Source organism: Nasonia vitripennis, assembly GCF_009193385.2.
Source record: "Nasonia vitripennis strain AsymCx chromosome 5 unlocalized genomic scaffold, Nvit_psr_1.1 chr5_random0002, whole genome shotgun sequence".
NCBI lineage: Eukaryota > Metazoa > Arthropoda > Insecta > Hymenoptera > Pteromalidae > Nasonia > Nasonia vitripennis.
The window spans coordinates 2,977,542-3,004,030 of NW_022279652.1; the positions used below are offsets into that span (position 1 = coordinate 2,977,542).

The 26,489-nt window shown below is 36.3% G+C and overlaps 1 protein-coding gene across 2 annotated transcripts in view; it reads right to left on the bottom strand.

Annotated features, from left to right (window-relative positions):
• Spase18-21 (signal peptidase 18 kDa subunit) overlaps positions 1 to 26,489 on the bottom strand; it is an 86,476-nt gene that overhangs the window by 48,370 nt on the left and 11,617 nt on the right. For both annotated transcript variants that reach the window (NM_001159924.1, XM_032602131.1), the window contains 1 exon segment: positions 7,253 to 7,362. In NM_001159924.1, coding sequence (NP_001153396.1) covers positions 7,253 to 7,362 — 110 coding nt within the window.

Sequence of the window (26,489 nt, forward strand, 5' to 3'; positions counted from 1 at the left end):
GGATGTTTCACGTCAACCGGACCATCAGTGCACCCAAAATTTGGGTTAACCTCACAAGACGTTTGAGGTCTCAAAATGATCGTCTGGTCAAGGGCTTTTGAGAAAGTTCTGGCCTTTTCAAAAATCCAATGTGGCGCATAAAATATGGAGCCTGAAACCCACGTTTTCATAGCACATTCAACAAAAACAATAGTAAAAATGTTCTAATTTGTGAAATATCCCACCAAAAAGCATGTACAACACATGATAGGACATATTATTGACAATGCTGACGGAATTCCAAAATCAAAAATGGCGGAATCAAAATGGTGGACATTATACATCCACCAAACCCATTTTACCGCAACAAATGATTTTTGATCAGTTTAAAGTATCGATATGGGGGTTTTCAGGGTCACTGAATCGTATTTTAACCTCGACATTTCAAAATTCGAAATGGTGGATCCAAAATGGCGGACATTATACCACCACCAAACCAATTTTACCGCAACAAATAATTTTAGATCACTTTAAAGTATCGATATGAGGGTTTTTGGGGCCACTGCACCTTATTTTAACCTCAAAATTTGAAAATCCAAAATGGCCAATATAAACTGGTGGATATTTGTCATAACCCACCCGCAGGCTCTCTCGCGAAAAGCCCCTGCTAACGCGCAACCCGCCGAACACGCCACGCACGCTGCAGCGTTTATCACCGCGGCGCGCCGCTAGGCACAGTCTTTTTCAGATAGTTTGTGAGCAAGTCCATCAGCGGCTTTATTCATAGGCGACTTTTTCTCCAACAGTCCTTTTTAGGATAGTTAATAGGTACATTAATAGATACATTAGCGACTTCTTCTTCAACATCCTTTTTAAAGCAGTTGTTGAGTAAGTCTTACTTTATCGGCAACTCCTTGTTCAACTGTACTAGCCGTAATTTTGTTATTTCTAAGTTTTTTTTTGTTTTGGTTGTGCTTTCTCATATCCTACAACAATGTCTTCTCCTGCGAAAAAATATCGTATCGATAGATGCGTTAATCCATTTGATATTAATACAGGACACAGCAAATCTCTTAGGAAGATCTCCAAAGAATTTCAAGATGTCTATCCTTATTATCCAACATCTTCACTGATTTGCGATACATGTAGAAAATCCTTTTACAAACTACATGATTTGTCATCTCCAAACGTCAGTATGAGTGTTGATTTTGAATCAGAGACTGACTCACCTTCAGTTTCAAACACGGATGCACCTATGCAAGATGATCTTACAGATATTTTAACTGGACTTAAAAACAAATTCCAATCCCTGCCGGAGAACGATCCATTACGTGTCAGTATTCTTACTATTTTGCCAGAACACTGGGCAATACGTAAAATTATGAACCAATTTGGTGTGTCTCACAGAATGGCTCGTAAAGCAAAACAGTTAAGAGAATCAGATGGAGTTTTGGCTTCTCCTGTTGCAAAACGTGGAAAAACATTACCTGCAGAAACTACTCAGAAAGTTGAAGATTTTTACGAAAATGATCTTAACAGCAGAATTATGCCAAATAAAAAAGATACCGTCAGTATTTATTTATATGGTGAAAAAATAAAAGTGCAGAAAAGATTATTACTTACTGATATTAAGAACCTTCATAATCAATTTAAAGAACAGTTTCCTGAACATCCGATTGGGCTTACCAAGTTTGCGGAACTGAGACCAAAATGTTGTGTCTTTGCAGGATCCTCTGGTACACACAATGTATGTGTATGTACGATACACCAAAATTTCAAGGCGATGATTGACGCAGTAAATATAGAAAAAATCTCAAACAATATTCTGAAGAATTATAAAGATTGTTTGAATTTCGTTCTATGTGAGGATCCCAAACCAAGTTGTTATTTGAATGAATGCATATTTTGTCCGGACATTCAAAAGTTTTCTAATTACGTTGAGAACATTACGGATGAGCACAATATTGATCAAGTCATCTTCAGCACGTAGCAATCAACCGATAGATACACTTTGATAAAACAATGCCTAACATCGCAAGAATTTATGGAAACTTTATGTTCTAGCCTAGAAAAGTTGATACCTCATCACTTCATCGCTAAGGAACAATCAAAGTTTATTTCTGGGAAGAAAAATAATCTTTCAGATGAAGAGCTTCTTGCTCAATTGGATTTTGCTGAGAACTATGCTTTTACAGCTCAAGATGCTGCACAGGCATTTCATTTTAATAATGATCAAAGTACGATTTTTCCTGCTGTTGTTTATTATAAATCTGAAGGCAAGCTAAAGCATTTCAGTACAGTATCTATGCCCGACTGTACTACTCATGATGCCACTGCAGTATACATAATGCAGCAAAAGCTTATACCTGAAATTCGCAAGGTTTGTCCTACAGTAAAAAAGGTAATATATGCTACTGATGGTGCTAAACAGCATTTTAAAAATCGTTATCAAATGAGTAGTTTAATGAGTCTTAAGAGAGATTTTGGCGTTGATGCTGAATGGCACTGTTTTGCAACAGCACACGGAAAACGTAGTTGCGATGGAGTTGGAGCGATAGTAAAGAGAGAAGCTATAAGAGCGAGCTTACAAGCTGCAAAAAATAAAGCAATTCTAGATGTTAAAGCTCTTTATTCTTGGGCTAATGGGCGATCATTCAATATAAAATTTTTCTTATACACCAAAAAAGATCACGAACAAACTCGTCAATTCCTAACAAAGAGATTTAAAAACTGTCCACCTGTCACAAACATACAAATGGGGCATAGATTTATCCCAGAAAATAATGAAACGTTGAAAGTCATGCATTACTCAAATGCCAATGAACCTAGGAACAGAGTAATTTATGATATCGGCGAAAGCCATTTATCACCAGTAAAAACTCCACGAACGAGGAGCCAGAATTGATAAGAGTGCACAAAATGTCATTAAAGATTGATTCATTTGGCGAAATTATAATTTTTTCCATCCACGCAGGCATATACATATACACAGAACAATAGAAAAATGTAAGTGCAAAAACCGCAGACAGATAATTCTAAATCTAATAGACCGGAAAAATATAAGATTCATGTGCACAAATACTGATTCCGATAATACATTTATAACCATTTACCTCACAAACCCCCATATCGATACTTTAAACTGATCAAAAATCATTTGTTGCGGTAAAATGGGTTTGGTGGATGTATAATGTCCACCATTTTGATTCCGCCATTTTTGATTTTGGAATTCCGTCAGCATTGTCCATAATATGTCCTATCATGAGTTGTACATGCTTTTTGGTGGGATATTTCACAAATTAGAACATTTTTACTATTGTTTTTGTTGAATGTGCTATGAAAACGTGGGTTTCAGGTTCCATATTTTATGCGCCACATTGGATTTTTGAAAAGGTCAGAACTTTTTCAAAAGCCCTTGACCAGACGATCATTTTGAGACCTCAAACGTCTTGTTAGGTTAACCCAAATTTTGGGTGCACTGATCGTCCGGTTGACGTGAAACGTCCCATCTATACTTAACGCTAATCTAACGAACGCCATCAATCATCTCGCCCCATTGCGGACTGTGACACCAAGACGACAACGTCACCCGTGGTACACCACGGCTCTTCTTGACATTGTATCCGAGAGGGATGGACTTTACAGGCGTTTCAGGGACTCTAGGCTCGATTCGGATCTCCGCATTTACAGACTAGCTAGAGACTATGCTCACAAACAAGTCGAGGAAGCCAGGCTGAATTATTATTATTCACGCCTATCTACCTTGACCGACGTTGCCGAGATCTGGAGAGAGCTGGAGAAACTCGAAATTTCTGCCACTAAGGCCCCATTACCATCCCGATTTACCACAGATGAACTCAACAGGCATTTCAGCGCAATCTCCAACGATCCGTTGGCCTCTGCCGTTGAGGATTATCTTCTCACCCTGGAAAGTCTTGACCTCCCGGAACACTTCGAGTTCAGCACTATAACGGAATCAGACGTGTTGGCTGCGGTTTCGCACTTTGACACCCAGGCCAGGGGAAGTGACGGCATCCCACAGGTTGTTATTTCAAAAGCATTGCCGGTTCTTGCTCCCTTACTAAGTCATATTTTCAACCTGTCCCTGAGCGAACCCTGCTTCCAATCTGCCTGGAAATTGTCACTTGTGCGCGCACTCAACAAAGTCAGTTCACCAACAGCCGTGACTGACTACTGTCCGATTTCACTTCTCTGCTTTCTATCCAAGGCCCTGGGGTGGCTGGTGCACAGGCAAGTCGCCGGGATAAATAAAAAGAAAGTAACACTTCTGCTTCTCTTTGACTTTAGCAAGGCGTTTGACACTGTGTGTCACGTCAGGCTCCTGAGAAAGCTATCCACCTTCGGCTTCTCAAAGCAGGTCATCCGCTGGTTTTCCTCCAACCTCACTGGGAGAGAGCAGGCCGTCGTTGGTGACAATAGCGAACGTTCCTCCCCTCGGCGTCTTAACATCGGCGTCCCGCAGGGGTCCGTTCTGGGTCCCTTGCTGTTCGCATTGTACATCAACGACATCGGTTTTTGTCTTGATACCGATGTTTCCCATCTCATCTATGCGGATGACTTGCAAATTTACAGTCAATGCCACCTTGAGGAGCTCGATTCTTTATCAAACAGGATGAGTGCTAATGCCGAGAGGATAATGGGCTGGACTGCACAGAACTTGCTAAAACTCAATGTTACCAAAATCAAAGCAATTGTCTTGGGCTCCCCCTACTACATAAATGCACTACCTTCAATAGCTAACACCTATATCAACATTGGGGGTGCCCAGGTCAGCTTTGAATCTTCTGTGCGTAATCTGGGATTGGTGCTTGACTCTAAACTCACGTGGAAGGAGCACGTTACACAAGTGTGTAAGCGTGCTCACTCGCTAATGTACAGGCTTTACTTTTTCAGAAAAAGTACCAATCTCAGATTGCGCAAGCACTTAGTGCAAGCGCTCCTGTTTCCCCTTATACGACTACTGTTCTCTTGTATACTGTGACCTGACGCAGGAACTCGACTTAAAACTACAGAGGCTCGTGAACAGGGGATTCGGTATATCTATGGTGTAAGAAGAGATGAGCACATCTCCCCATACAGGCGGGAGCTGCAGTGGCTTACCACTGCCGGACGCAGGAAGTATTTCACTGCTTGTTTCTTACGAAAAATGTTTAACACTGCCGTACCATCATACGTACTGGCTTACTTCGACTTTCGCGTAGCACTCCGGCCTGTTAGGGGGGAAGTGACACCTCTGGATATCCCTACTTTCATACCTATGGAACAACCTGCCATCACACCTCCGTAACACTACATCCATCGCAGTATTCAAGAAGCTCTCTCTCTCTCTCTCTCTCTCTCTCTCTCTCTCTCTCTCTCTCTCTCTCTCTCTGCATTACTAGTCCTGCTTTGTCTCTCTGTCTCTCTTACTTCTCTCTCTCTATCCAAAAACTATATCCAAAAAAAAGTCACTGCGAGTGTAGGAGCATTAGTTTGTAAGCGCAACGTTTTAATATGGAACAGACATCGTTTTACTATATACATATAAATACTTATATACATTAGAAAATAGGATAAGAATTTGTTATATATCAATTTTTTGCTGATAGGTATCTACGCCTTAATATGATTAATTTAAAATTTATATGTTTAAGTAGGTTTTAAAACGAGTTTAAGTTTTTCAATATGCATGGCGGCTCGAAGGATCAAGATCTAACCTAAAGAGAGGGCATTAAAGTACATCAATTTATGCACTATGAATATATTTTTATTTTGAAGCATTATCTTTCTCATTTATTTGTATTATGATTTTGGAAAAAATAAAATGGGTTATGTTATGTATACATTTATATGTATTTTCATCCTTTGTGCCGCCATATTAATTACGTGAGCTCTCAATTGTTTAAATGTATTCATTAATAAAACCAAATTTACAAAACAATATCACTTAAAAAATATTGCAGTTAAAATCATAACTCATGTACTTTGGTGTAAGATTTAACCTGAAGTTTTCGAAAAAATATTGACAAAAAATAAATCGAATACAGCTAATAAGCAGCTAAAAATACATGATTTTTGTAGAACTTATACAGTCTAGTGATCGAGTTACAACGGTTTAAAAAAAATTCACTTTTGGTGCATAACAAAAGAACGATAAACGTTAATCTAAATTATCCGCGGTGAAAAGATAGAAAATATTATTCACTTTTTGGTACACATTTACTATTTTTATTAACTCTTTCGATAAAATTATCACAAAAAAGTAAATTAAAGAATCGCTATGTAACCAAAACACATTAATAAAATGAAAAACAGATTTTTTTTCCTTATTATGCTACGTAAAAATAAAAAGATCCAGGTTTATTTATAATAGTAACATAAAATCAAAAATAACAACAATCCAGATTTTATTTTAAAACAATTTCCGAAAAAATAGAAAAAAAACTATATATTTCAAATGCCATTAGCAGTAGAAGTTCGGCGTTAATTCAGTACTATTACGTTTTTTCTTTTGATTTTCTCTATTTCGACAAACATTAAAGTCTTGACTTTTTTATGATCTATAAATTTTATATAATACAATAAAATAACTCTCAACCAACTAGAACGTAATCATCAGGTCATGAAAATAACATTTTCAAAATAAAAATCACACAGAAACTAAAATGGGGGGTTGGCGAGCGAATCGAGCAGGGGGCGAAGCCCCACTAGTAATAGTATATTGTGCAACTAGGGAGGGAAACGGGCTATTTCTGACGAGAAAATCTCACCCGAGGTAGAAATTGTCCTCCCACCCTTGTTACACGCTGTACTTTTTTTGACAAGTGCCTGTAAAGACCCGTTTTCATGCATATAGAGTGAATGGTAAGTTGAACATTTTAAGTCGTAAGCCACTCTTTCAAAAATTTTCAAAATTTTTAAAAATTTGATTCATCTTCCGCACGCTCGAAATAAACAGCTTGCTATTCACTTTAGATGCATTGAAACGGGTCTTTCTCATGCACGTGTTAAGAAAATATAATTGAATGTAATGTGGGAGAGAGTAACATAGCGAGTGCGCGGAAGTCAAAGCGTTATGTTGTCTATGAAAATATTTATGAAAAATCAAGTGCTGTAAGCGGATCGGCGGATCTAGCCAGAGAAATTGTAAACGCAATTTTCGGATAGTTGCTGAAAAATTTAGAGAAAGATGGAGGTCAATGTTAATCCTAAATAAAAATTATTTCCAGGAATAAGAGAATAATAAAAATGAAAGATTTTCTTTATGTCTTACCTTAGAACCACAACAATTGGACTTTCGCTACCCGTTACAACCATCAGTCCTTTCCAGATCATTAAAGCAGATGATACTATCATACCAAAACTTAGAAATTGATACAAGAACTGAAAATATTAAAAAAATATATTTTATATTATAAAAAGTTGTCACACATGAATACTTTTTTTTTAAATTACAAGGGGGGTACCCCCCTGCTCGTTTCGCTCGCCAACCCACTAATTTCAATTTTCGCTTTTAATAGTATAATTTCATAATCAAGTGGCGCGGGAGCGCCACGAAGGCGAGTTTGAGAAGCAGACGACGCCTCGGCGCCCGTGACACTATTTACTTCTATATTGGTCTCTCGAATTTTCAATTAAGGAAATAAATTATTTATCATTCATGTAACCAGCTAATTTTGATAAATGTTTATACTGGTATGCCAAACTATGATTTTAAACCAAAATATCAGCAATAAACCAGCTTTAACATAATAAACAAGTATGGAGGTGAACAAAAATGCTGAAACCACTTGCTTAATTTTTCTTCAGCCCAAAAAGTGGTAAGACCGTTAAGTTAGCTGCGTGCAGTTTGACCGAGTGGTTAGATTGTGAAGTTGGCCGCACAAGCTATTGAGCCTACATTGTCTGCTCCTCTGCTTGAATTATAAATGTGTGCTCCGTAGTATTCGGTGTTTTGGTGTAAAAATCTTTCAAGGAAGGTGTCTAGATAAATAGGGTAGCTGATGATGACGTCTAGGTGGTGCGCTCCGTGATTTTTGGTGTTTAGATAAATAAATCATACGAGGACGGCATCTAGGTGTACAGGGCGGCCGATGGCGAGGTCTAGGTAGTTCGCACCGTGGTTTTTGGTGTCTAGGTGTTGAAATAATTCGAGGGCGGTACCTAGGTGTACAGGGTGGCCGATGACGAGGTCTAGGTCGTGCGCTCCGTGGCTTTTGGTGTTGAAATAATTCGAGGGCGGTGTCTAGGTGTACAGGGTGGCCGATGACGAGGTCTAGGTAGTTTGCTCCGTGGTTTTTGGTGTCTAGGTGTAAAAATCACTTGAACGCGGTGTCCAGGTGTACAGGGTGGCCGATGACGAGGTCTAGGTCGTGCGCTTCGTGGTTTTTGGTGTCTAGGTAAATAAATCATACGATGACGGCGTCTAGGTGTACAGGGTGTCCGATAACGAGGTCTGGATAGTTCGCGCCGTGGGTTTTGGTGTCTTGGCGTAGAAATAATTCAAGGGTGGTGTATATCAACAATCAGTGATCTCATGTTAGTGATAAAAATGTTACAAAAAAGCTTTGATCTAAAGGTGCTAAATATGCTTATATTTTATTTCTACGACGTCGAATATGAAATACTCAAAAAAATTTACTAAAAAGGATTGAAATCTCTAAAAAAAATAACTTTTAAAAAAGTAAAAAGTTAGGCAAGTTTAATATATTTCGCAACAAAATTACAGATTGAAAAGTACTAAGATCAATCAAACAAAGTCAAGTTTATTATATTTAATCGTGATGAAGCAAGGAACAACTCTCAAGATAATTACTACGTAACTTACCATGCCCGTTTCATTGTACTTATGGTGTTTGTATGACGTTCTAATACATAAAAGGAAATTTTAGTTGTTCACCAATAAACAAAATTAAACGGGCATGGCAAGTTACGTAGTAATTATCTTGAGAGTTGTTCCTTGCTTCATCACGATTAAATATAATAAACTTGACTTTGTTGGATTGATCTTAGTACTTTTCAATCTGTAATTTTGTTGCGAAATATATTAAACTTGCCTAACTTTTTACTTTTTTAAAAGTTATTTTTTTTAGAGATTTCTAAATCTTCTCATTACGATTTTGATTGTTCATTCCAAAATGATTTTTAAATTAAACTCGCTTCGCTCGTCAACCCCCAATTTTAAAATAAGTAGTAATTTATAAGTTGAAAATATTTCTACTTCAGTTCTAATTTTAATTGTATTCGATATTCGAAAATCTATTATGTTTAAACTCGCAGGGTTACCTATAAAATAATGCATAGCAACCGTATCAACAACATATAACAACAAACTCTTGGCAGCTTTCTATTCACGTCGCGTCAAAAATTTGGTTACGTTTGATTTAAATACGAAGTTTTACTCGCGATTTTTAATGCTATATGCACAAATAGTTTGACTACTGAAATTAAATCGCGAGTTTTTATGTATAAATTTTTGTGCGCGATCCTAAATCCAGGCTGCAATCATTTAAAAGAGAGAAGCAAAGAGAAAAATAGGAATATAGAGTTGAAGAGAGCCATACTCAACATTGAAAGTTAAGTATTTTCAATCTATAAAATTTTGACATAGTAGATAGTCAGAATATAAAATAGAAAAAAAAATCCTTGGAGATGCCAATTGCTTATTTCGTTGCTTTTCGTATTTTTTGTTTAATCTTGAAGAAAATCATATGAAAATTAGAGCCAAAATTGTAAATCATGTTTCTGGTCCCATAGACACAGGACATTATGACATACAAAATTATAACAATTTAAATTATTGGGCTAATTATAAAAAAAAAATCCTATAAAAGTTACTATACAAACCGTGATGCTTTAAAATTAAAAAGAGTTGAAATTGATGATTCAAACACTGATTATCGAAAAAAGAAAAGGGAAGGTGACTTAATTGAAAATATGAGTGAAACCCGTTTAATAAAAAAACGGAAGAAAGCCAGAGTAGAAAATATGAGTTCTTATTCTTTAGATAAAAAAAGACAAAAAGATACAGTCAACAACATGAGCGAAGTCAGATTACAAAAGAAAAGGTCTAAAGATATTTTTGAAAATATGACTGATAATAGATTAGCGAAAACAAGGTACAAGGATGTACTTCAGAACATGACGGACGATAGATTAGAGAAAAAAAGGTGCCAAGATGTAGTTCAGAACATGACGGACGATAGAAGAGAAGAAGAGATGCAAAGATATAGTTAAAAATATGACAGAGGTTAGATTAGAAAAAAAAAGGTTTAAGGATACAACAGAAAATATGAATAGCAATCGTGTTAACAAACGTCGCCAGATTCAAAGGGCAAATAAACTATTTTCATCAAAACTTTCTTACTTAGACTTTGGTGAAATGGATTACGTATGTCCTTATTGTTATGCTTCTTACTGGTCCTTAGAGTTTTCTAAAAAAAGGTCTTGTCATAATGGTAAAGTAAAATTACTACCGCTCAATAAATATGATGATAGTTTAAAAGAATTATTATTTAATGATAGAAAATTTAGAGATCTGATTCGTTATTACAATAACATTTTCTCGTTTGCTACATTTAAAGCAAATGTTATCAATGAATTTAAATCTGGAATTTATAATTTCAAAACTCAAGGTCAAGTTTGTCATATATCACCTAATACAATTAAAACTTCAAATTATACAGCTGATTATAGTCATATATATATATATATATATATATATATATATATATATATATATATATATATATATATATAACGATTTAGAAGCTACTTAAATAAAACTTAAGAAAAATTTAAAACTGATTCGTGCACATATTGAAATCATTTCTAAAATTTTAAATAATAACCCATATTCAAAAAAATTCAAAAATTTAAATGAATTGACCAAGTCAAAAACATTAACTGAATACTGCTTGTATTTTACACGGAACATAAATTAAGACCAACGTAGATATAATAAACCCTGTACAGGTGAATATGCTGCATTAATAGATTCCAACTGATCACGATCTTTCTGTTTATCCAAAAGATTTGCCAAAAGGAGTTAAAAGTACTTCTGTTGTGACTAAGCTCTCTTATTCACAACAGAAGTACTTTTCTCGATTTAGGGTGAAATCCAATGTTCAATCAAAATGAAAATAGCTCTAAACGTCTTACTCCTCTTCAATATTATTCATACAGATTTGCATACAGATCCAGATCAAAATTTTCTGCTACTTTGTATTGTAGTAGGTTGAAACAACAATATATTATTCAAGCATACATAATTATAGAAAGTAATAGATTAGATTTTCTAAGATATAATCAAAAAAAGTTACGCGTTGAACGTTATCAAGGTTTGGTAGATCATGTGGCGAATAGTGCTTTGAATAATTCAAAACATTTTGAAAACAAAGAAAGATTAGGTAATTTATTTGTTCTTCCATCAACATATATAGGAAGTCCAAGATACATGCATCGAAAGTTCTTAGATTCCATGACTACAGTAAGAAAAATTTGTAGTAATCCAGATTTATTTGTTACAATGATGATATATGATGAAATTACAAATCATGTAGACTGTAGATACTTAAGCCCAATGGAAGCCGCATGGAGAATACATGAATTACCTATAACTGGAAATTCACATACTGTAGTACCCTTAGCTCATAATACGCCAGGCCAACAACCAATAAAGTTTTATGAAAACAATATAAATTCAAGTGCATTAAACTGTTAAACGACACTTACAGCGTGGTTCAAACTGAATAAAACAGATGATTATGCAAGAAAACTTTTATAAGCTGATATACCACAACACTATACATATTTAAAAAAACAAAAAATGGATTAGACGTAAAAATCATAGCAATACTCGAGGTAAATTAATTTGCGTTGTTCCCAAAGAACAGGAATTATTTCATATAAAATTAATTTTACCCGAATAAAGGGAGCTACTTCTTTTGATGTCTTAAAAACTCTTGAGGGTAACTTTTATCCAACTTTTATAGATACTGCAATAGCTATGGGATTGGTGGTAGAAAATGATAAATAAATTTTCAAAATATTTGACGAAGCATGTCATATTATGTTACCAATACAATTACGTAAATTTTTTGCTTGGTTTTTCATTGCTAATAAATTATCACTGGCAAAACAAATTTGGGAAAAATATACTGTTCATTTTTGCGAAGACTTTAATGATAATGCTGAAAATAAGGCATACAGAAGGCACACCACCTTTGAAATTAAAATCAAAAATTTTCATTAAAAATTTATAAATACTTATATAAATAAACCAAATTTTGTTACTATTCTTAGACATAATTACCTTTATTTTGATGGTTTTAGACCTTCTATATACCTCTATAATACCTACGTATAGTAGGGAGTCCATAATTCACTGACCTTAAGATTCCAAAGGAACGAATGGCCCAAATGAGCTTAAACTCCAGGATATTGTTTAAAAGTACATTAGTTATGGCATGAAGTATAACCGCGGTAGCTTGCCGCTTCGCGATGCAAGGCGCGCAAAACGCCTTGCGTTATGCGTGTAAGGCACGACCGCTGACGCATGCGCTGCGCGCGAGCGTCTGGCAATCAATTGAAGCTTTTGGGCCAAATAGGACATGTCACACCGAAATTGTTATACAATTATATGTACCAAAAATCGTTTCTAGGGTTGTTGTTTATGTAGAAGCGTTTTGAAAAAATGTTTGCCACAATAAAAAGATGTGTTTTCAAAATATCTGCAACTTTTACATTAAAGATTTATATGTAAAATGTATAGCATCAAAGTTTTATGATAAATACTGGTTTATTGCTATAAAAAATCGATTTTAGCCTGTTAACTCGAATTTAATGCATTTTCACGCTTAAGTGTTAATAGGAAAAAGTTGTATTTCTTCGAGATCTACAACTTTTCTATTTAACTTTTTTTTTTGTAAAATGCATAGAATTCGAGTTAGAGCCAATAACCGTTTTTAGCGATTTTTGGATGTGACCGCATTCTGCGTATACATGCAGGATCTAGTCCAAAATAAATTTGACACTTTACTATTACGAGGGGAGTTCGCACACAAATTTTTAGCTTGATTGATAAAAGGGTCTTAAAGATAATCGTGTAACACCAAAAGGCTATAGCCGGGTTACTATGGTGAAATGGCCCCCTTGGAAAATGTATATATGTTATATACCATTCGATGGGGGATAAAGAAAAACTCCCATAGCCAAATTTTTAGCTCTCTGCCTAGTGCGCATGCGCAGTAACGTCGATAAACGTGTTTTTTTGATTTTATTTTTTTCTGAAGTCCCTATAGGATAAAAATTTTTTTAAAAATTCACATTGGTGTATTTTTATGTCATGAATAACTGCAATTTTTTTGGGATTACATAACCTCAAATATCGGATCTAAAAAAATTATTAAAGTTTTCAATCGATATTTTGACCCCCTTGTTTTTGAGGTGCAACTTTTTAAGTAGACTTTTTTTGTGTACTTTTTCCCGTTCTTTACGATGGCACTAACGTTTTTTCCTTAAAAATGGTGGCACAACTCGATTTGAGCCAAAAACTGATTTTTTTGCCATTTTTTCACGTTTTTAGCTGGTTATGTTACAATTTAGTTACTAAAGTGACTCCTTTTGAGTAGTTTTGCATATCTTCCTATGAAAACATAATCAAATGAAATATTTTGTTCGCTCCAAGCCGTATTTTTTATATTATCTTACGTTTTCAATGATGGTCTTATCAGAATTGTGATATCACCTTATTATAAAACTGATGGCTAATGTTATGTTCTTTTTAAACGTTCTGTGATTGGTCGAAAGTATTGTCTCTGTCGCACTTTTTTGTTTATTGTTTATTTTTATTTATAATAAAAGGTTATGCTTGGCCGCGCGGTTGACGCGGCGGCTGCAATGCAGACGATCTGCGTAGTGAATGGTCAATCATAAAATTAAGAATTATCAGGAGCATAAACAAATAATGTATTTTGATTTCTTAATTAATTAAACGATGCGCAAACCAATGGCCAACATTGTTTTTTTCAAAACTAATTTTTTTTTTTCTTACAATTGTCTATATAAGGGAGAAAGTACAATACGTCCCGTCCCGTCCCGTACCGACCCCGGGACATACCGTCTGAAATAAGTCACTTTTATATTATTGGCTAATTCTGTTCGATAACCCAATCGACGGTACAGAATTAGCCAATCCCGTAAAAACAGCTTATTTCAGACGGTATGTCCCGAGGTCGGTACGGGACGACGGACTCAATTGTACTTTCTCCATAATATACTAATACAAGTGAATGGTGAAAACGCTGTTAGTATAAGTTTATAACTTTTAAAGTAAATTAAAATCTAGCAAATAAAAATTGTTTCGATTTTTCTTTTTACTATTTCGGCTTTTGACTGATAATTGATAGCAATACTAGAAAAAATAATAAAGTAGTTAAGTATTTATTTTCAAATACATTGGAGTTAGTTGGAACCGAAGGCTGACGCGGCTACTTTAAATCTTTCTGCTGTTTACTTCAAAACTAACAATCTTGTATATTTAAAGTGAGTACTATATATTTTACATATCTTTTAAAAAAATGAAGATTTAACAAAGTTTTTCAAAAGTTTTGACATCACAGATTATATGCTTTGATATTAGGGTTATATGTATTTCTAATACATATTACACAATAAATTAATATTTTGTTAAATAACTTCTTTAAAATCAAAACCTATTATTAATATCTAAAATGTTATTTTTATGCCGACACTTTGAGGTTTGAAAAAAATACTGTAACCAACCTACTGATAAATAAAAAATCTCCCATGTATTTATAATAAATACACTTGTATTTTACCGGTATATGCAGAGTAAGACTTATTAATGGGTAGAAAAATAAAATTTTTATTATAAATTCTGTACTATTAAGAGTAATTGTATCAAAAATAATGACAGATAATATAGTAATATAATAATATGATATAATAATATAATAATATAATATAATAATGTAATAATAATAACAGATAATTATTAGACCTTTTTATACGCTAAATAAGAAAAACATGTTGTGTACGTTATTAAATTCTTGCATAAAATCAAAAGTTTAAACCAACATTAAATTATAAACTGTTTTAGTACTCGCATAAAGATCCGATCTTATCCTAAAACAAAAATAGCAATCAGATTTTAAATCAATAAGCTAACAAAAAAGTAATTAATAAAAATGAATTTTCAATCCTATAGATATAGATATACGTACAATGCATGTAAGGGGAACGAGTCTTTATCTATTTAACTTAACCAATTTAGGCTAATCACATAAAGTAAAATGAGAAATTAGTTAAACATAAAGTTGTTGAAACTATTAACTAAATAAAATTAAGAAGGAAAAACATTTGAATAAAATATGACAATAAACTTTTGCTAGAAACGGATTTGACGATTGATGAGTTGCATGTTTTGATGTAATGCGGTATATTAATTATACAAGTATGATTAAATTGATAAAATATAGAAAGTCTTGAACAATAATTAATTTGTTTATGTATAAAATACTGTCAAATTAATAAAAAATGCACATAAATATCTGCATATGACTATATATGATGTGATTTTTACTATAGTTAATTATTATGAGATGAGAAAAAATATTTGGTTTTACATAAAAACAATACATGAGAAATAATAAAAATGAAAAATAGAACTAATAGGATGCGAACTTATTAATTGTCAATTAACTTTTAAGTTAAAAAAATGTAAAATGAATAAAGTAAACACAAGCTAACCTATGCTTTAAACACATACGTATATGAAACATCATTAAAAACAACATTATTTATTTATTTTAAAATACACTATTATTCATGTCTAGATACAAGAACATATTTTTACAAAAAAACAAATTGAATATAATAATTTCATAGGTTTGTTGATTTTATAAAATCACTAGGTGCAAGCACTTCAATACAGTTTTTATGACAAAAAAAAATTATTTGCTTAAAAAACTTATAAATGAAATACAACTTATTTCACTTTTACTAGGCAATATTATTTTTTTACTTTTCATGTAAAGCTACTGAGAAAACTGGATTATACAAGAACTTAGATTATAATATTTTTGTAATATTTATTATTCATTCTAGTTTTTAATTTAAAAAAAGGCAAACAATTTTTTTAGATTTTTAAAAACTAACTAACAGCATTTTTAAATGTATTGTAAAATATTTATATTTTATTATTTCAGAAGTGATCTTCTTGTCTAATGGTTAAATAAATATGGCATCTAATAGTAATGAAGAGTCAGATAACATCAGGAAACGCGATGATCGAAGATGTGCCATGTGTAATATTTATATTAGAAAATCAATTGGTCGAGAAAAGGAAATCGAATCTGAAGTTGAAATCGAATATGCTAAACAATTATCAAATAAAGATATTTACATCCATGATGTAATTTGTGATTCATGTAGAAAGCGATTAGCCAAATACATATCAAGCTCTAAACCTAAAAAGGTTAATGTTCCAGCAACTGCTTCGTCTCAAGATTCAAATGTTTCTGAATCATTTTCTCAGCTAACTGTCACTTCATCATCTCAGGAAAGTACACAATCATCTGTATACACAATAAAGGAACAAAAAGTACGAGCAACCACGGAATTACTTATTCAAAGGACGATTGCGACACATAAATATTGCTTTGTTTGTGGGTACCAAAAACAGACTAATAATATATTAGTTCCTTTAGAGGCCCGAATTCAAGTTTATAGTAAAATGAATGTTTTTATTCCACATGGCAATAGATGCTGTTGCACACATTTAATTACAAAAAAGATTTTATGAAGATGAACTAAATAAAATTAATATTTTTTCCACTACAAGTACGGTATATATTGATGAATTACTACAATTTTTGAGTCAATTATCAATGAAAGCAGACGAAACTTTATTAGATACAGTAGCTGAATTTTCCATGCCTGAAAAAAAATTGAAAGTTTTTACGGGATTAACGTGGGAAAATATTAATTATCTTAAAGATCAACTCACTTCTCTGAAGAATTCCTGTGTAAGGACAGCGACACAAGCCATTGTCGTATTTTTATTCAAAATGCGCTCTGGGAATTCTAACTCGCTCATCTCTACAATATTTGACATTGAAAGCGAACAACAAGTATCTCGTTTTTGTCAATCAGTATTATTATCTTTCGAAAAAGATTTACTACCAAAACACTTTGGATTAGAAAATGTAGACAGAAATGAATTGATTGAAAATCAAACTTCTAATATGGCAAAGAAATTACATCCTGGTAAACAACTTATTTTGATTGCTGATGGTACTTATATAAGGCATGAAAAAAGCTCTAATAACGAGTACCAAAGAAAATCTTATTCAGGCCAAAAAAAAGTTCCTCTGACTAAACCATTTACTATATGTACTACTAATGGTTATGTTGTTGACCAGTTAGGTCCATATCTTGCAAATAAAAATGATGCTACAATACTGATTGAAATATTGGAAGAGAAGCAGAATATTTTACAGAAACTTCTTCGCCAAGGGGACATTTTTATACTGGATAGAGGTTTCAGGGACATTAAACAAAAATTAGAAAATATGGGTTATATTGTTTTGATGCCTGCACTCAAAGGTTCAAAATCTCAACTTTCTACGCAAGAATCAAATGAAACAAGATTCACGACAAAACTGCGATGGGTTGTTGAAGCAGTGCACGGAGTTCAAAAGAAAAAATATAGGTTATTAGATCACAAACTTGATAATAAAATGGTGAAAAATAGTGGATCTTATTGTAAAATTTCTTGCTACTTAAATAACTTGTTTGACAAACGCCTAGATTCTGATGAAGACATGCAAGATGAAATATTTAGTGCTATGCAATCTAGAAAAAATGTTGAAAATACATTAGCAGTTTTAGTAGCAGACAAAAGATGGAGTCGTCGGAAACTACCATTTAAAATAATAACTTCGGATAATTTACCAGACTTTCCTGAATTAACAATAAAAGATTTGAAAATTCTGTTTACAGGAACATATCAGCTTAAACAGACAATATCTTACTTAGCGGAAATGCTTGACGCAGATAATAATTTGAAGATTGGATATTCAAAAGAGACTAACAATATTCTCAAACTTGAAGTTCAATCCAGGCATATTAACAGAAAACAATACAAATGTTTCGTTGAGTATAAACCAAATGGTATTGGTTATTCTAGCATCTTAAGACACTGTTGTGATTGTGCTAACGGTAACCGTACTATAGGATGTTGTGCGCATATTGCTGCCATAATCTATTATCTTTCACATGGAAGATATTTATCAAAAATCATACGACCAGCTGAAATTCTGTCTAAAATGTTTCTTAATGATCAAATTGAAGTGTGTATTGATGAAGATAGTGACAATGATGAGTGAATCATTTTTTCTATTGTGAACATTCGTTATTTTTAAAAAGCTACTTGTATACGTTCCATAATTTATTTTAAATAGCCTATGAAGATAATAAATTATACTTTGTACGAATTGAACATACTTAACTTCAATTCCTTTTTACCTGATAATTATTACTGTCAATAGATTTTGAATAATCAATTAAGTAGAGGCAGATAAGCCAAATATGGCCTTTTTAAGACCACAAGACGCCAAAAGTACCCTCAAACGAACGATTTCAAGGCTATGTTTAGCTAAAAACAGGCTTTTTTGCGTGAAAACCCTTGCATTATGACATTTTTAGGTTAGTTTTGGGTTACATGGTACCAAAAATGGCCTTTTTCGGCGTTAAATCACTCAAATGAGGGCATTTTTAGGTTAAAGAGAAAAGCAGACACTGACAGCGGCGATATTCTTTTTATATATAGAGAGAAACCCTTTATTACCTCAAATTCTGATAAGACCATCATTGAAAACGTAAGATAATATAAAAAATACGGCTTGGAGCGAACAAAATATTTCATTTGATTATGTTTTCATGGGAAGATATGCAAAACTACTCAAAAGGAGTCACTTTAGTAACTAAATTGTAACATAACCAGCTAAAAACGTGAAAAAATGGCAAAAAAATCAGTTTTTGGCTCAAATCGAGTTGTGCCACCATTTTTAAGGAAAAAACGTTAGTGCCATCGTAAAGAACGGGAAAAAGTACACAAAAAAAGTCTACTTAAAAAGTTGCACCTCAAAAACAAGGGGGTCAAAATATCGATTGAAAACTTTAATAATTTTTTTAGATCCGATATTTGAGGTTATGTAATCCCAAAAAAATTGCAGTTATTCATGACATAAAAATACACCAATGTGAATTTTTAAAAAAATTGTTATCCTATAGGGACTTCAGAAAAAAATAAAATCAAAAAAACACGTTTATCGACGTTACTGCGCATGCGCACTAGGCAGAGAGCTAAAAATTTGGCTATGGGAGTTTTTTTTATCCCCCATCGAATGGTATATAACATATATACATTTTCCAAGGGGGCCATTTCACCATAGTAACCCGGCTATAGCCTTTTTATTCAAAAAACACGCAAAAATTAAACAAATTGTGCCCGCATTTTAAAAAAACGTAAACGATCGGGATAAAAAAAAAATAATTTTTAGGTTTGTGCGAGAGGAGACTCCTCCCAAAATTTCAGCACGATCGGTCAATAATTGTGTGAGATATCGCATTTCACACATTTTTCGATGACAAAAATATAAGGCACTTCCGTGTCGCGGTCGTGCCTGAATATACAAATATGTACTTATTGTAACAAAAGATTTTATAGAGCTGACAATTTAAGAAGACATATCAAATTACATAAGTAAAATTGTGCCGTAATCATGTTATTACTATATTTATATTGATGCATTTAATTTTTTTTTTTTTAAATTATAAAGTAGTATGCTCATACAGGTCCATAGAAAAGCAATATATATATGAAACATAATCAAAAAATGTACATACATGTTTTCATATTGGACAAATATGAAAGAGGTTATTTTTTTCGAAAAAAAGTATACTTTAAATGCAAGCAAAAATGTTATAATGCAAATTATAAGAGTGGAATAGGCCTACTGGGGATACCACTTTTTTTGTTAATAAACGTTAGTAACAAAAATTAAATAAATTTGATACTAAAAAACATTTTACTCTAAATAACTATAAGTCTAATAAACATTGAAGAAAAACAAATAATAAATGTGTGTTGGTATATTAGCTACAAGCGGACGCAAATAATAGGGATAAGGTGATACGCAAAAGGAAAACACTTCAGTTTATGAGAAAGATAAACGTGGCTTTATTCGGTAACTGAACTTAACGTCGACAAAGAAAAGAAAGGCTTGGCGTGGCTGAAAAAGCGTGTGGCTTGTTCGGCAAGCGCGTAAGAAGTGAGACGGCGTGCGAAGCGCGCCGACGAGCGCAGCGGCGGATCACGTAGTCATGGCTTTTTTACGCAGCGAGGGCGCTGCGGGTTTGCCAGATGTCGGGTGTTAGCGTATATATTCTAACAATGTGAAAATATAAATGTAAAAAGAATTATATAAAGAGTAACAAATGTTAGTAATGATATTTAAGAAAAACACATTGTTGATGTTTATTAAGAAAATATTAAAAAAAAAAGCACCAACAGCATACTCCACTAAATTTACAGTATGTTCATGGCAGTACCCCTTGGGTAGTGTGGAAATCTGTCGGTACTTTCTAAATTGCATATTTAGTAAATTAATAGATAATAATTAATCATAGCATATTATATCCAAATGGTGCATTGGCGAGCGAAGCGAAAAAGGGTAAAATATATATCATGGTCCGCCCAAATAAGGAGAAGTTATAATAAAGGCAAGCCAACATGATAGGGAGGCCCAATGAGGGGGTGCCAAAACGAGGGGGAGCTAATAACCCAAAATGAGAGGGAGCCAGAAACAGTAAAATTACGTAAAAATCATTTATTATTAACCCAATAACGAAAGTTGAGTTGAAAATAACATGAAAAAGTCATAATTTTAACCCAATGACCCAAAATGAGGGGGAGATAGAAACAGTAAAATTACGTAAAAATCGTTCATTATTAACTCAATGACGAAAGTTGGGTTAAAAATAACATAAAAAGGCATAATTTTAACCCAATAACCCAAATTGAGGGGAAGCTAATTTCTGAAACGGCGGCGGCGAAGATTTTTTATTAATATTTTAATTTAATAAATATGCTTTCCTTAGCATGAAACATTTAAATCGAAACATTATAGAAGTTTGATCAAGCCTTACACGCTAGTATAGTACATTGTGCATCAAGGGGAGAAAATGGTATACACCGTATTTTTACAACGAGGTCATGGGAAGGCATTGATAATGCCAGAAAGTATCATAGGTAATTGTGCATTTCGAATCGTGCAAAATAAAGTTGTTATTTTTTGTGTTTTGAGTTCAATTTTAAAGAATTGATAACATTTGCAAAAACTTAAAAAACACGTATTAATAGCAAGAAAAAATGGCCTATATTTTTCTTATAACTTTATAACACACGCTTGAGATATACGATTTTCTACGCTACTTACTGGCATGAAAAGAGGTTCATTTCATGCCCGAGTTGTGAAAAATACATTTTAAGTCGTAAGAAATATGCATATATTTATTTTTTATTTGTATTTTTTTGGGTGAAAAATATATTTCATAAAAATATAAATAAATTAATTAGTTTTTCATATGCAAGACGCACGATTATAAGGCGTAAATTATAGTACATTGTGCAACAAGGGGAGAAAATAAGCTATGTCAAGCGTGGGTGAGGTGTTCAGCATGAGTCGAAGTCGAGGGCGCCGAAGGCGCGGTGGCTCCAGTGCGGAGAAATAACACACGTGTGAACATGACGTTCGCGAAGCAGCTCTCGCAGCGAGCTGCGTTGCAACGCGGGTAAATCACAGGCGTTGAAAGAGTTTTCGCCGCACCGAGGGATTGTGATCCGGTCGGATATTGCTGAGGGAGAAAGGAGACCATTTTCATAGCCGCGAGAAACCCGCTAGCGGGACCGATCCGACCCGTGTCCGTAAGGAATTTGCATGGGGAGCGCCGACAGGGGCCTAGAGGGACGCCTTTATCATTCGAAGGGAAACGTTTCCTGGTGCCCGGGATCGCATCGCCACGGTGAGAGGTGCGAGTGGAGACCGACTCCTCGCACCAGCGTAAGTCTCGCGTTTGTTCGCCGCGGGGCGTGGCCACCAAGCTTCGGTCCGGTTCGCGCCGGCTATCGCGTCTTTCTCGAAATCTACCGAATTTAAAGTTATTCTTACGCCGTCGCATTCGGCGACGCGACTTGTTATCTTTTAGTTTACCTTATTACTAATTCCTGTGTTCTATTATTAAACCTGACCCTAGCTATTCGGTTCGAGACTCACGGAAAACCTAGCCGGTGCAACTCACGACGCGAGCGTCGTAAGCTCGGGAGAATAAATCTGGACGCGATTTTGTCAACTGGGTCTTCGGGATCATAGACCCGAGGGAGTTGCACCAGCGACTAACCTCGCTGGTCCCTTAGGTTCACCGCGGAAACGAGTTGAAAATTGCACTCTCGATGACGCGTCGGTTATCGCGTACGACGCGCTTAGAAGACCTCTTTACAAAATGGCGCCCAACGTGGAGCGCCATGTAACGGGGTTTCCGGGAACTATTTCGCACAAAAGTAAAGCGACGAGGAGAATTCGACCCCACGTCTCCGAGATCTCAAGGCACGTGCTCTAACCACTGAGCCAACGACGCAGTACCCAGCAATCGCACCTACTAGCTCTTACGGGCGCTATCCCCGCCTATTTTAATGGAAAGGAGGGAGGGTAGGAGGAGGGGGAGGAGTATCAACCTCGTTAAAATAATTAAGGGGCATCTGGCCCGGATGATAGCACCTTGTTAAAGGGCACCTTCCTAGGATACAGGATAGGGGAAGAAACTCCGAAAAGAAATCAAACATGATGAGTGAGTTTAAAAAAACCTTTTCTTACGCGGTTAAGGCCACAGAGCCAAAACCCGCCGACGGTTCCGATCAGGTGAAAGCCCCGGTGGCCGGCGCAGGCTCCATGGATTTGTGGGTGGGCCAAACTCACAAGGTTGTGGAAAAGATCCAAAGAGAAGACCTCAAGATTTGGAAGGGTATAATCACCGGAACAATCGTGTACGCAGAGGGCAAGAGTAACGTGCATGGTCCAATTAAGACGGGCCTCGCAAACACGTAGAAAGAGCTAGGCAAGATAGAGAAGAAAGGTATGTCACTCTTAAAGGTACCAGAGCTTCGCCTGGGAGGAGAATCTATGGGATCAAGAACGAACAGTATAGATAGCTTGGCAAGTGAAGCCAGTGCGAGAAGCACGGGCACTAATACGTCAACTCAACAAATGGCAGACTACAGGCAGTACAGGCAGGAAGCAATAAAGGCTCATAAAGAAGAAGAGGAGCACATTACGAAGCTAGAAAAGGAAGTAGATGACCTAATCGTAGATTGTCAGTCTACATCAACGAGCATAGAAGGCATCGCAAAACGGGCTCAAAAACTAAAAAAATTGTTGACACAGTTAAAGGAGAGGCACGAAGAAGGAGATAATAAGGATGAAGCTTACGAACATGGCGTCGAATATTATGAATATTATCACGAGGTATGGGAGAAAGCAAGAAGACGCGCACAAGGTCAGCTCATAAGAGATGCTGTACTCTCAAGCGCAGGGGCTAAGAGACCAAGAAGTAGCCTGACTAGCAGCCCAGAAGAGAAAGACGGCAAAGGAAAGCAAGACAGAAAGAAACAACGAACGAAGAAGAAAAGAATGAACGGTGAGAACCCTATGTCAGCAGAGAAAAGGAGACCCAATAAGAGCAAGCAGCCCGAAGGGCCACTAGTGAAGGTGGGACAAAATAAGACGTACTCGCAAGTCCTAGAGAAGCTACGGAAGGAGGTTAACCCAGATACCAGTGGAACGACGGTACTGGGAGTTAAAAAACTAGAAGTGTAGACATCTTTCTCAAACTAGAAAAAGGGTCTAGTAGGGAGGCTTTTACGGCGAATGTAAAGAAAGCAGTACATGACGTGGAAGAAGTCAGAAAGTAAGAACGGCAATGGGCCCTGGAAATACGAGACATAGATTCGGTGGCAATAGTTGACGAAGTAAGAACGGCGATAGAAAAGGCACTCGAAAACCAGGCTAACATGACTATGGCCATCCTTAGGCCACTCATAGTGGATTTTAGAAGGGTCATCTTCTACTAAAGGGCAGGCCGACGAGTTCCTTAGAATAGGACACGTTCGTGTAGGCCTTCTAAGCTGCAGGATCAGAAAGAGAGTGAAGGTAGTGCAGTGCCACACATGTCTAGGGTTTGGACACAGGAACGGTAAGTGCAAGAACGCGGATAGATCAAACCTTTGCTTCAAGTGCGGGGGAGCTGACCACCGTCTTGCACAATTCCAGACCGAACCAAGTTGCTTCCTCTGCAAAAAGGCTGGCACGAAGCTGCAGCGTGTTCAGGCGTGCCCTGGATACGGCGAAAAAAAAGTGCCAGATGAGACTGTCCAAAGGATGTCCGAATGATGCAGAATGAAGAAGACGGCAGGACGATGCAGAATGAAGAAGACGACAGGACGATGCAGAATGAAGAAGACAAGTTTGATCTTGAGCCCCAAATCACCTTGGGCGATGGCGGATGTATGCAAATGTCAAAATTCAAAGGAGAAGCCAAAAAAGGCTAGTTAACGGGCCCCACTGCAGTATTGTTCAACGATAGTACCTGTGGGGATCCGGTGTCGGAAGGTCACTTGTGCAGAGCTTGCTCTGCCTACGCCACGTTAAAAAAAAAAAAGAAAAAAACACACACACGCTCTACTGTACTCTCTCTCTCTCTCTCTCTCTCTCTCTCTCTCTCTCTCTCTCTCTCTCTCTCTCTCTTACTACTCTCTTACGCCTCCTGTGTCTTCCCAGGGTGTTTTTAGTGGCGTTACTGCGCACTGAAGAGCTCTGGCTGCCTGCTTGTTGTTTTGTGAAGCGTCGTGGCGTGTAGTGCTCTGTCTAAGACTTGTGCTTATTTGTCTGGTGTATATTTCAGTGTTATAGACAGCTATGTCCTAGAACAGTAGTTTTTTATCCGCGGGCTCCTTAGACGGCAGAGTCATGCCGATAGACGATTCTTTGGTTATAAAGCGTATGCCTAGATTGAGCGTATGCGTCGTTTGTGAATATGAAAATTGTGATTGTTTTGGACAAGGTGACATTAACAGTGTAAAATGCAACCGTTGCTTCCATGAGAAATGTGCCGGGTTGTCGGGCTGTGTTAAGTGTAGTGATGACCTTGACAAGGTGGCCTGTAACCTCTGTCTCGGACCTTCGACCTCCGTTTTCTCTGCTCATCTGAGCATCGGCGGATCACGTGTGCCTGCTTTGGTCCCAGTGTCGGTTGCCGTCGGAACATCTGAGTCAGCAGCGGCGTTCTCTGCCCCCGCCCATACCATGGTCTCGGACGATAAATTTGAGGAGCTAAAGAGATTGCTGCAGAGTAACTACGCCGGCATCAGGGAGTCCCTGACTGGTATTGATCAGGACAGGACGGAGAGGCGTGCTATTCGCGCGGAAGTCGCTAAGCTGGATGCCCGTTCGAAGGCCCTTGAGGAGCGCCCTGTTGCTGTTCCGGCTGGTCCGGTTGTCGTGTCTGGCGATTGTTCTGCAACACTGCCCGATGGTCGAGCTGTCCAGGCTCTTGCCTCTCTTGACTCTGCGTCGGAGGTCCAGGACCAGCTGTACCGCTCGCGCAACCTCCTTCTGTACGACGTCCTAGCTGGCGGGTCTGACTTTGATTTGGCGACTGACAAGGAGATCCGGGGCAAGATTTCCAGTCCAGATCTTGATAAAATCAGCATCAGGAGGTTTGCCAGGCCGACTTCTCAAGGAACTTTCCCTCCATAAGTTGTAAGATTCAGCACCAGTTTTGAGGTGATCAGGGTGATCACATACAGGAGTCTTCTTCCATCTGGGATTTCTGTTGCCGCGGACCTTACACCAGCCCAGCGCGTACGTCGTCGTCAGCTGCTTGAGGAAGCGAGCAAGCACAATAGTGACCATCTAGACAAACCCAAGACTGTCAAATTTGTTCGGGGTAGTTTGGCTCTCATCGACGTCAAGCAAAAGACAGGGGTTTTTTCTTGCCAACGGAAACCAAAGCTAACTGTTGTGCCGCGGATAAAGCCAAGCTCACCATCTACTACCAAAATGCTCACTCACTAGTAAATAAGCTCACATATCTTTGCTCCAATCTTCTTCAACTTGCTTATTTACCATCATCGTTTTCACAGAGACTTGGCTGCAACCCGCTTTATTATCTGCCGAACTTGGACTGGTTGGCTATCGGATTTATAGAAGGGATCGTGACCTTCAGGCTGTTAGGGTCTCAAAAGGTGGTGGCGTACTTGTTGCAGTCAGGGATAATATCAACTTCTCTGAATTATTTGTCGAATCCTCACTCGAACAAATGTTCTTCAGAATTTCCCTTCCAGACACCACCATGATCCTGGGTACGGTCTA